The sequence below is a fragment of the Brachypodium distachyon genome, chromosome 3 (assembly GCF_000005505.3).
Source record: "Brachypodium distachyon strain Bd21 chromosome 3, Brachypodium_distachyon_v3.0, whole genome shotgun sequence".
NCBI lineage: Eukaryota > Viridiplantae > Streptophyta > Magnoliopsida > Poales > Poaceae > Brachypodium > Brachypodium distachyon.
In genome coordinates, this window is record NC_016133.3 from 56856110 (window position 1) to 56868433 (window position 12324).

Below are 12324 nucleotides of genomic sequence, written 5' to 3' on the forward strand. Positions count from 1 at the left end.
ATCTAGGAGAACATGCACTAGGGATGCTGTTCGCCATTATTTTGAAGAGAAGGCTAAACTGAAACTTTTCATTAAAGAAAATTGTGAAAGAGTGTGTCTTACCACCGATTGTTGGACTTCCCAACAACAGGATAGCTACATGACAGTTACAGCCCACTTCATTTGTATGGAATGGAAACTTCATAAGAAAGTCATTAGCTTTTTCAAGGTCAAGGGCCATAAAGGGGATGATATTGGGAAACACTTGCAGAAAACCTTGATAGATTGGGGGATGGAGAAGGTGATGACCATTACTGTTGATAATGCTAGTAGTAATGACGGTGGTGTTGGTTACATGAAGAAGAAATTGAATAAAGCTAAAACAAGCATAACTGGAGGCAAATACCTCCACATGAGGTGTGCTGCGCACATTGTGAATTTGATAGTTTCTGATGGTCTAAAGGAACTTGAACTTTCAATCAAACGTGTGCGTGCAGCAGTTACATATATAAGGAATAGCCCAACTAGGTTGGATAAGTTCAGAGAGTGTGCTGAACTAGAGAAGGTTGACTGCAAGGCCTTCCTGAATTTAGATGTCTCTACTAGGTGGAACTCCACATACTATATGTTAAAGGCTGCTATATGCTATGAGAAAGTTTTTGGAAGGTATGCAGATGAAGATCCTTACTTTGCAGTTGAGCTACTTAGCGATAAAGGTTCGCAGAAAGGACTTGGAGTTCCAGATGAGAATGATTGGGAGAATGCTAGGAAGATGGCAGATTTTCTTGGACATTTTGCTGATCTAACAACCCGTGTGTCTGCCTCACTGCATGTGACTGCTAACAATTTTTTCCATGAGATCGGTGAGGTGAATCTGTTAGTAAAAAGTTGGAAGGACAGTGAGGATGGTTTGCAAATAGCAATGGCAGAAAGGATGAAGGAAAAGTATGACAAATACTGGGGCAATTGGCATGAGACTGATCCAAGCAAAAAGGGGAAGGAGAAGGAAAACATCAACTTGTTGATTTTTATTGCAACTGCACTTGATCCAAGGTACAAGTTTATTTCTTTATGTATTGCTTTATTTTAGAGTATTGTTTGTTGTTGTGTAATCCATCTGAAGCGATGCCCCCCTTACTAGGGTTCGATCTCTGTGTTTACTGTGCTAGTTCCTGGATCGACTCACTAGCACACACAGTTTCATGATGAAATATACAGAAGCAAAGATCAAAAGTACTTTATTACATCGCATCATCCAGAATTTAAATAGTACTTACAACCTCGCATGACCTCTTGGGCCAGCATAAAACAAATACTGTTTCATCATCATAAAACAATGTTTCAAAACTGCAGCGAAAAATGGTAGAACAAAAGGGCGTCAACTACTCCACAGTGAGAGCATGTTGGAATGCAAGCACATGACCCATAACATAATGACGAACCTCACTCATCGTCGGATCCACCTGCATTGTTAATTGCAGCCACTACGTGGTCAATACATTTGAATGTATTGGCAAGTTCACCAGAGTTATAAAGGACCTACCAAGTACATGCATAATTTGGCTAGGTGGAGTTTGGCTGTTTGCATAAAAGCATCATTGTTCAATCCTATCATTTTTAAACAAATAGTTTTAATTCTATTGGACAAGGGGTAGAAACACCCATGCTCCTATTAATCTCGGCACATTGAGTAGAAACATCAATGCTCATATCCAGTTCAAACCATTCATTTTATTAGGAAATTGGAATGAGTGAGACCTTCTTTACAGCCCCAATATCTAGTTGCTCATAATTGTCCGTAACCGGGAACACGGCTAAGTACTAAGTTTGACACTCTCGAGAGGTGGTACACTTTACCCACAAGAAATCGACGTGTTAATCCCTTGCTGTCCTCCAGGTGGAGTAGCAACGGCATCGATTACAGGAATTTTCAGAACATATTCCCCCAAACCACCTGAGGGACGCGTTCCAACCTACACTGCTACATACCGATGTCACCTCGGATCCAGGTTCATATTTCTTACGTCCATCCTGGCAGAGCCCATAATACCATGTGGTTGTACTGGAAGCTACTAAACAGGAAACTAGTCCAGTCTCTGGTTACCCCGGGTTGGCATTCCCTCAGTTGCAATGCAGGCGCTCCCATAGAAATGGCGAGACGACTCATAGAAATGGACCCATAGAAATGGACCTGACGTCGCATACATATCCACTTCCTCAAAGTAGCCCACCTAGGACGGTTCATTGAATTACTTGTTTTGCCATGCACTAGGAAAACTATATTGTAATTCAATATTATCACATTGTAATAATACCACCCTCGTATATTATCATAGCTTAGCATTTTACTACCACGTTGGCAATTGGTGGTGAGGATATGGCGAGGGTGTCCTATACTACTAGGAGGAATCATAACTAGCATAAATACAATAATAATCCTAATAATGCAACTAATAAAAACTAGTGCATAATAAAATAATGAGATGATGGTCAAAGTGAACTTGCCTTGATAGTAGTTGGTATTCAAACACTCCTCACAATCACACAGTTCGCTCTCCGAGAAAACTAAACAATACAAACAATGCATACATAAACACACAATACAAACAAAACTAAAAATGTATGCCATGATGCAATGTAATACATGTGACATGAGCTTGGTTTATTTTATTTGGGTGATCTACTGATCCTAAGCATAAATAATTAAGACAAATGCATTAGGGTTTTAAATAGAAAGGCAAAAGCTAGGGTTTAAACCCTAAAATGAGGTTTTATTTGCATCTGCAAAACAATTTAATTCAAAAATATTTATTTCTCTGTCCCATTGGAAAGAGGACAATAAAAAATTTTTTTGGGCATTGGTTTCAATCAAAAAGGACTCCTAAATAATCAGTTATGATTTAAGTGGCATAAAACCCTATTCTGTAATTTGAATGTGACTCAAATATTCAAATTTGAAAATGGACATTGCCAAATGATTCTAAATTTCCTAAGGATTCTAAAAAGGTGTGGATTATTAAATTTGGCGAAACAGATTAAAAGATATGATCATTTGAAGTTACAGGGGCTTTTCTGCAAAAGTGCCATTTTATTAATTCCGGGGGATTAAAATTAGATTTTCATTTTATAACTCGGGTGCCACGTGGTGTGTTCTTATTCATCGGTACCGGTTCGGTTTATAAAGAGTAAAATGTTGTAATCCCGACCGTTGATCAAGATCCAACGGCCGAGATCGAAGATGGTGCTCACCGGCGAGTTCTAGGGTTCCGGCGGCGGCGCGGGCTCGGGCGGGCGGCGGTGGGCGTGCTTCGGCGAGGCTGGCGACGCGGGGATGGCCGGGGACGGTGCGACACGGCACGGTGAGGTTGGGGACGCGGTCGGCGGGGCGCGGAGCGGTCGGAGGCGACGCCTAGGTCGGCGCGAAGACGGCGGCGCGGGCGGCGGACTCCGGCGAAGCTCGGGGCGGCGACGGGGGCGGCGCTACGGGGCACCAATCACAAAACTTAGCGTGTCAAAACATGCGCAAGCGCGAGGGGCTCTGGAAATTTGGGGTTTCGGCCGAAGGTGCTCACCAGCGTGGTCGGCGTGGCGCGAGAACGGCGGCGGCGCGGGCGAGGTCTGGCGAGGAATTTCTTCGGTGTGGTCGCGCGATTGGCTGGGGAAGCAAGGGGGAAGAAGAGAGGGGGTCGCGGGGTTTAAATGGACGCGCTCGGGGCTGCAAAAGGAAGGACGGGAGAGGAGATTGCGGTGGTGAGCGCGCGGCGACGAAAACGGCAGGCGGCGTGGCGGACGCGGGCGCCTTCCAAACGAGGAAGACGACCCTGACAGGCGGGCCCCGCCTGTCAGCGGCTCAGTGCGGGCGCGCGCGTGGACCGGGCCGGTCGGTTCAGCTCGGGCGCGCGGAACTGGGCCGGTTCGGCCCATTTTCACCGGGCCGGTCCGGTTTCCTCTTTTTTTTTCTTTTAGCTCTTTTCTTTTTCGGTTTTTCTTATTTCTTTGATATCTTTTGATTTTGAACTCCAAATTGGTCCAAATAAATTCCAGAAAAGTTGTAAAATCATATTCTACCATAATACAACTTTTGGGAGTAGTTTCCCCTTAAAATAAAATACATAAAAATACATTTGCCCTATAAATGCCTTTAGGGCTATATATCTATTTAAATAAAATACTTTTTCAACTCCAAATAATTATCCAAAAATTATGGGTTAGCTTATATATGCATTAAACCCTTTTTATACACAAAACCTATTGGTTTGAAGATCCAAAGCTCAAATGGGTGTAAACCGTAAGGTTTAAATCGAAATAAAAACTTTTAAAGCCTTTTGAGATTCAAAATTTGAATTCAAACATGCAATTGTGGCATGATGCTTATGGATGCAATGCATATGAAAGGTTTTGAATTTTTGGGATGTTACACCATCGATTGTAGCTGCACTAATCATCTAAACCATTGTTCAAGTGCAGGTACAAGCTTTCTGAATATACACAATATGCCATTTATGAAATGTATGAAGAGGACAAGGGGCCAAAGGTGTGGGCTACAGTCAGTGCTTGTCTTAGGGATTTGTTCGAAGAATATAGGTTGAAATATGCTCCAAGTAATGCATCGTCTTCCACCAGTGATTCTCAAGAGGCTGAAACAACAGGAGGGTATGCAAGCATGATGAAGTCTTTGATTGCCAAAAAGATGAGGTTGAACAATGGTGCTAGCAGCAGCAAGTCTGAGCTTGACAAGTTCCTTGCCGAGGAGCCTGAAGATGATAGCCCAAAGTTTGATATATTAGCTTGGTGGAAGGTCAACTCATCTAGATTTCCTATATTAGCATGTTTGGCACGTGATATTTTTGCAGTCCCCATCTCGACGGTTGTATCTGAATGTGCCTTCTCCACTGGTGGTCGTGTTCTTGATGACTTCAGAACATCTTTGACTCCTTTCATGGTGAAAGCACTTGTGTGCACTCAGGATTGGCTTAGACACAGCACTCCAGTCAACATAGAAGAAAACACCGAGGAATTGACCAAGCTGGAAAAGGGTAATCAATATGCACATATACTCATATTAATCTATCTATTATGTATTATTTTTTCAGTTATGTAATGCTTGCTGCAACTGATTTTATTTTCAGAATTACTTGCTGAATTTCATGAGAAAGCTCAGATCCAAAGCACATCAAAGTTGCAGGCCCAGGCAAGCAAGTCCACCACCGCAAAGAAAACTTAATAAGTTGGTGAGTCTCTAATCTTATTAGATATACTTAAGTATTGGTTCTGTATATACATACATAATGATTTTATCTAGCTTTCAATGTATGGTTCTGAATGGCTTGTCGAATGCTGATTCTTGAAGGTCCTGCTCTTTGCACTTGCACGGCTAGTCTGCTACTGGATCCAGTACGTGTTGCCGTGTTGCTGCTGTACTCTTGCTCGGTGTTGCCTGCCTGCTTGGCTGCTTCAAGGCGTCAACCTATTTTTTTCCATGTTTTTGAAGTTCGGCTTTGGCCTTACCACTGAGTCCTAAAACTTGTCTATGTCAGATTTTTATCGTGTGTGAGCTTGTGTTATTTAACTTATGTTATGTCCTCAAGTGTGATGCATGCGGCTATGTGAGCCCGTGATCTTAATGTTCTGAGTCAGAATTTGAAATTAGTACAATATGATGATTGATTCATTATATTGTGATCTTGGTGTTTGCAAATGAATGATGCAGAGCAGTGCGAGCTCTGACTGCCGACAGGCTGGCAACAAGTACTTGAACAAAAGAACAGTGCAAGGTGTTGTAGGCTATTACACTAGTATTAAATTGGTTTCATGGTGTCAGACCGTCAGAAGCTAGTACAGAGACTCGGTCTTGTTCGGTGAAATCGGGGCACTGAACCGAATTAGCGGTTGACCGAATCCTCGGTTATCATTTGTTTTATTCACCGACCGGTTCTCATTTCTCCAAAACCGAAATTTCCCAAACACCAAACCACCGAACCGATCGGTTCGGTGAAACCGAATGCCCAGCCCAACCCGTGGTACACGTGTTTTTTTTATGATTTTTGGTCAGTCCAAATAGTCACAGTTCTGCCTGATTACTTGGGCTATGGACAACGCTTTTGGGCTTCTAGCCAATTTCCCGATACCTGAACCCTTGTATACGTTTTCGGAACTTTTTGCCGGTCAGGAACAATCACCGTTCTTTGCTGTTTTCGCGGACCAGGAAAAATCCATACTCTAGGTGTTTTCATGGGTTAAAGTCCAGGTTTTCGGCCAATTTTTAGATATCTTGACCCTACGTACACGTTTCTAGGTTTGTGTTTTCCCAATAAAAGAACCACCGTTTTGTGTGTTTTCGTGGGCTATACCCATGTTTTTTGAGCTTTCTGAAGATTTTTTGATGTTCTGACCCTCAACACACATTTTGGGGCCGTTGAAAAATCAATGTTCTGGGCTATTGCCAATGTTTTTTTTGGGTTTTCAATCGATTTTTTGATGTTCTGACCCTCGACACACATTTTGCAGAGTTTGTCTGACGAGGAAAAAAGCACCGCTCATGGCGTTTTAGTGGGCTCTATAGCCCATGGTTTTTTGGGTTTTTTTGTAGATTTTATGATATTTGACCCCCTACAACGTTTTCGGGTCGTTTTGGCCAGTTGAAAGAAATTACCATTTTTGGCGTTTTTATGGGCTAAAACCCATTCTTTTGGGATTTCATCCGATTTTCCGATATCGTAACCCCATGTATCTGTTTTGGACCGCTTTCAGCAGATTGAAAAGAAATCTCATCCTTCTAGGAGTTTTTGTGGCCTATAGCCCATGTTTTTTTTTGTTTTTGTCCAATTTTCCAATATGGTGACCCCGGTACACGTTTTTTGGGCGTTTATTTGTTCGTTTGTTGTCCATTTTTCTGATATCATGACCCTTGGCACATATTTTAGGGCCATTTTGTGCTACTAAAATAAAACATCACTACTCTGCCCCGTTTCATTGGCTATAGCCACTTTTCTGGGTTTAATTAGGCTGATTTGCCGATATCGTTACCCCAGTACAGACTACAGAGTACACGTGTTCGAGCCATTTTTTGGCCGGTGAGGAAAAATCATCATTTTGACCATATTAATTTGCTGGTACCTTGACCTTCGGCTTATGGTGACCCTTGTCGGCATTAGTGGGCGGTCGAGCTACTTCGTGAGGCTTGCGACTACGGCGAAGAGGCACATAAGAGCTTTGGAGGGTAGGGATCTGTTCGAACTCATGGTCGTGCTCGCCTACTACCGTGCATGCCGGCGGCAAGGCCACGTCTCTCAAGAAATTCATGATATATATTGGATTGGTATAGGCTTCGCGGAGAAGAAGGCTTGCATTCCAGTTTTGACTATATGATTAATACCTATATATTGATACTACTTACCATTCTTATTTTGTGTATATATGCATACAAATTCCACCAAGAAAAGGAGAGAAATCCCCCAAAAATATATTTTAGTACGACTTCACACAATGCTAAATGCATTCCAATTTTGACTATGATCAGCAGATATTGATCTTGAACACCCTTATTTGTGTATATCATACAAACTCCTCGAAAAGTAAACGGAGGACATACACAACCAAGGCCAAACGAATCACTGACTAGCTTCGGCGCGTGCAATTCAATATCCCACAAGAGACCGAATCCGTATCTTTTTTTTTGGGGATAGATTTAGATAGATGCGTCCTTGTTGACCGAATCCGTATCTGATCACTGGCGGGGCAATCCATTGGCTCTCGCATACAACTATAGATAAAGTTACAAACTCAACTATACATAGAACTGCATCTATAGTCCTATATGAAATTCTGCAAGAGAGAAATAGAGCTAGCTAGCAAGAGGCTGTCTTGTTTGAAATGCTTCAGATGAGAAATCATATACTCCCTCCGTCCAATAAAAGATGTCTCAATTTTGACTAAATTTGAATACATTTATATACTAAGTCATGTCTAGATACATTCAAGTTTTGACAAACTTGAGACATCTTTTGTTGGACGGAGGGAGTATAAAAGTACATTTAGCTAGCTAGACAGTGTCCTGTTCGAATTTTTTCAGCAGGTAAATTACGCTGGCTAGGTAGCAGTCCTTGCGCAAATTGTCACACGCGACGAGCGCTCCGCGTGCACGTCAGGACAAAAGTGATCAGCACGTCATACATACTCTCGCTTCCGTCTCCTCCAAATTGCACCCCCGGCCGGCCTCCCCCAATTTCTTCCGTTCTACCTTCAGCCACCCTTCGTGCGTCGGCCATGAGTATTAGGCCGCAGGGGCAGACGCCAGTGCCCTACCCAGACATAGATCTCTCCCTGGCGCCCCCAGCGGCTCCGTCGCCGTCTGATGAGGTAAGGGAGATACTTACTACTACGGTTCAACTACTAGCATACCTATTTTGTTCCCCGGATGAGATCTGCTCGATCTGTCCTGTAGTTCCGTCGGGTGTTGGCCATGGTGATTAGGGGGCGTAGGCCGCAGAGGCAGCCGTCGCCGGTGTTGGACTTGGATCTCGCCCTCGCGCCCCCAGCGGCTCCATTTCCGTCTTCGCCTCCGCAGGTACTCGAGATACTTACTGTATACAGTTCAACTACGTTCATACCGCGCCTGAGTTAATTGTTTGGCCCGGATGAGATCCCTCTCCCTCTTGCTCCGACGAGACAAGAAGGGACGGAGGAGAACTATGCAGTTAAGGGAAAGTTAGACAGATTATACCGTCCTACCCAATCTCGTTGTACCATCCGTTCAGCCACGCACGCCAGTGGGAATTCTGGCGTGCGCGTGCCGCGTCCCAGCGACCCACGATGAAGACATCGGCGGCTTCTCCGGGGCCCGCCGCGCCGGCGGAGAAGAGCCACGACAGGGGAGCTAGCCTTCTCTCAACCATCGGGGCAGGCAAACGCGCGCACGAGGAAAGGCTCGGCACCATCGGCGCAGGGAATTCTGGGAGCAGGTCTGCGGCGGAGGCAGCTCGTGCGAAGTGGATTGAGGGAGAAGGGGGAGGGGCAGTTTGTTAGATTACATTTTTAATCCTGTCTTTTTTATGAGCACTTTTACAATAACCTAATTAATTTGGACCGTTTATTTTATTTTAATCGAATGGTTCAGATTAGCTGCTACTCTTGATACGCATCTCCAACAGGTTTTCTATATTAGGTTCCCTAATATCAATATTAGGGATAGGAGAGGGACAAAGTTGGTAATCTTTTTTTTGCCTCTTTTCCTGCAGCTTCCCAACACTTGGTTTCCTATTTTTTTCCACCTATACACTGACATGTGGACCCTACCTGTCAGGGACAAAGTTTCTTCTTCCTTCAACTCCTTCCTCTCCTCCAGTGCGCCTCCACCCAACGACCCGCCGGCGCGCTCCCTGGAGCGTCCGCCCGCAGACCCGCGGCGCTCCCCTGCTCCAGCCGCCGCGAGCTGCCTTGGTTCCGCCCGCGTGCCCCCGAACCCGATGAGCTCGTCGCCTTCGTCCGCACGCCCCGTCGCCACGCGCTCGAGCGTGCCGTCCGCCGCGTCTGTTGCACTGCCTGCACGAGCTCGCCACCGCACCCATACCCACCCACCCGAGCCTGCTGTCGTGCCTGCACACGTTCTTGCCGTGACGCCCAAATTGGCGGCGAGATTGGTGAGGAACAATTGAAGAAGAGGACGAGTCAGGGAGGTAGAGGAGGTCTACGAGAGGCCATAGGTGGCGGCGGCGTAGCACGTGGCGCTCTTGCAGAGTAGGCGGAGGCATCGCCGGCGGCCGTGGGGAGCCGACGGGCAGGGCCACTGGAGATCGCGGCGGAGCCGACGTGGCAGCGGCGCGAATCGATGGACGTGCCGACCATATCAACGGTGGCAGCAGAGGTCCGTGGGGTGAGATGGTGCCGTCGTTGGCCCTGATTCAGCCTGGAGATGGGGTCGGGGAGGTGGTCGCAGATGCGGGCGGAAATAAATTTGTACACTTGGATCAAGACAACTTTCGTTTCTAGTGTCCGACCACTCACATTGAATCAATACTAAATGGATGTAAATTGTTATTTGCTGAGTGCATGAGCCAATAGAAAAATGAGTTGTTTTGTGAAACAAACCCAAAAAATCTACTCACTCCGTCCCATATCAAGTGACTTTCTATTACATGTATCTAAACGTATTTTAGTATATAGATAATTACATATTTAAACAAATTTGAGTCACAAACTTAATATGAGACGGAGGGAGCATGTGAGTTGTTTTTGGGGGACGTAGAGAGTAGTTCTGTTGATTTGCAACCGTTATGTCCAGATCTACCCGCAGCGCGTACTGACCACAGTTTTGCATTTGCAAGTCGATGATCTGGCAGGGCAACGCGGTGGCGGGCGAGCTCCAGGTCTTCGGCGCCGCTGGTGGGGGTGCTGCTGCTGCGCGACGTGAGGGAGCAGCGGCAGATGGTGATGGCCACGCGAGGTAAATCGAAATGCATGATACGATATTGTACGTGGTAGACTAGTAGTAGTTGTACATAGAGCCGGCCATTCTCAGTACAACGCATCCATGATAGTACTAACCAGTACTCCCTCCGTTCCACTATCAATGTTTAATGTTGTGATATACTCAGTATACTAGCTTAATTAGCCTGCTCGGTGAGTCCGTGGTACCAGGCATCCATGTATGTTCATTTTGTCGCGCGCATATACTTAAATGACATGCTTCCCTATGTTGCACCGCAGCCTGGAGAATAATGGACATGCATATGCCGGCCCGTGTCGTGGGGATCAAGTGGCGCCGCCTGCAGGCGCGCGTGGAAGGGTCCCGGTGCACCCGCTCAAACGGGCACAAATGGCGATGCCGCCAGCCGACGCGGGCGGGCTACTTCCTCTGCGACCACCATCTCAAATTACGCCGTCAGAGTGCCGCCAGGCGCGGCGGCGCCGCTCTGGCCGCGGCGCCGCGGAGCCCGAAGCCGAGCAGGTGGAGAGCGTTGAGATTTAGTTAGTTTGCATGGTGAATTATCTGTTGAATGTCTGCGGAGGATTCTTCTCGCTGTCTTGAGCATGTGACTGATTATGCATGTGTGTGGTCTCATTGGTAATAGTGTACTGTAATAGGGTCAGACTGTGACCAAACCTTATTTTTTTCTCCCCTAGTTTGGTTAATTAGACTATATGTCGATCAATCATTCTCTTCGCTAGCTGGTATATAGCAACAGCCACACCAGAATCAACACAAGAGAAAAGGGAGATTTCAGGTGGAACTTCGGCTAAAGAAAATCGGAAAAAGTCGTGACCAAAGGAACATGGGCCTATTAGATACAAAGTGGGCCGGATGCAAAAAGATTACTACCGCATCGTCCGTACAAAAATATAATTAAGGATAGGTAAGCGTATGAGGTGGATATAATTCATTGGTTACCATACTCGAGGGAAGCTTGAAGCACACACAACTAGTTCATGCAGTTACCTAAAGAAAAGAAAGATAGAAACAAGTAGTTCCTGAAACAAAAAAAAAGGTTTTATAGTACATTTCACAGAAACGTGACAATAATTTCATTCCAGTATTGAGTAGGTTCAATGGATATTGCTACTCTTATTTTTTTTTGTTCATATACATCAAAATTCTACTAAAATTAGAGATACAACCATCACGAAAACACCAGCCGCCACTCTCCCGAAAAAGTACCCCCGGCTGGTCCCTGTCAGCGCCGTCATTGGTCCCCCCTTTTCCTCCACCTGCCACTCCGGTGACGCTAGGGGGCGGGGACTCTAGATTTGTGTTATGGCGCGATAGTTAGTTTGGCTTCTAAGAGTTAGAGTTTGGTTAACCCGCAAAGGCGCTATGGTGGATATAACGATCTAAAAATAAGGTTTACCGACTTTTGATCCACCTCGTCGGCAGACCTCAGCTCCTCCACTCCAAAGAGGAGGTCAATCAAAAAATAAATATTACTTAATCAAAGATCCAACTGATCTCCACGCGTGTATTGCAAAAACACAGTCACGGATAATCCCGTTCTCTCTATATAAGAAAACTTTGATTAAGAAGGATAGTGAATTCTTGGTCAACCGTGCGCGAAGATTTTTGGAATCACTTACTCATAGGGCAATGGATCGTCTAGTCGCTGCTCTTATGGAGTAGTGGGTTTCATTCTATCTTCGTCTCTTGGTTCTTATCCAGTCGGCGAGGTTCTGGCGTCGGGAGCTAGTGAGGTCAATTCTTCCCGGATCCGGGATATGCAACCCTCTTCCTCACTTTCTTCTCCAGGCCAGACAATGGTATGTTTCTCAGTTCACTCAGTTTATTGTCACATGCGTTTTCTTTCTCCGATCGGCGACTTTTCAGCTGCTACGTCAACAACATTTTCCTACTAGACG

General features: G+C 45.4%; 1 protein-coding gene across 3 annotated transcripts; it reads left to right on the forward strand.

Moving 5' to 3' along the window:
• The first annotated feature begins 8164 nt into the window (after positions 1-8164).
• LOC104584316 lies at positions 8165-11129 on the forward strand. 3 transcript variants are annotated; one of them, XM_024462088.1, is made up of 4 exons: positions 8165-8337; positions 8423-8545; positions 10302-10420; positions 10684-11129. In XM_024462088.1, exons 1-4 carry the CDS (start codon positions 8245-8247, stop codon positions 10943-10945), a joined length of 597 nt encoding a protein of 198 aa, XP_024317856.1. In that variant the 5' UTR covers positions 8165-8244; the 3' UTR covers positions 10946-11129. The 3 variants fall into 3 exon arrangements, with proteins under 3 accessions (XP_024317856.1, XP_010236893.1, XP_024317855.1); XM_010238591.2 differs by having other exon boundaries at positions 10317-10420; XM_024462087.1 differs by lacking the exons at positions 10302-10420; positions 10684-11129 and adding an exon at positions 9281-10196.
• The last annotated feature ends 1195 nt before the right edge of the window (positions 11130-12324 follow it).

Excerpts from the sequence above, each read along its gene's own strand:
- LOC104584316 (XM_024462087.1), top strand. The coding sequence starts at position 8,245 with ATGAGTATTAGGCCGCAGGGGCAGACGCCAGTGCCCTACCCAGACATA. Across the intron at positions 8,338-8,422 it reads CTCCGTCGCCGTCTGATGAG|TTCCGTCGGGTGTTGGCCAT; the intron begins GTAAGGGAGATA and ends TCTGTCCTGTAG. Across the intron at positions 8,546-9,280 it reads TTCCGTCTTCGCCTCCGCAG|GGACAAAGTTTCTTCTTCCT; the intron begins GTACTCGAGATA and ends CCTACCTGTCAG.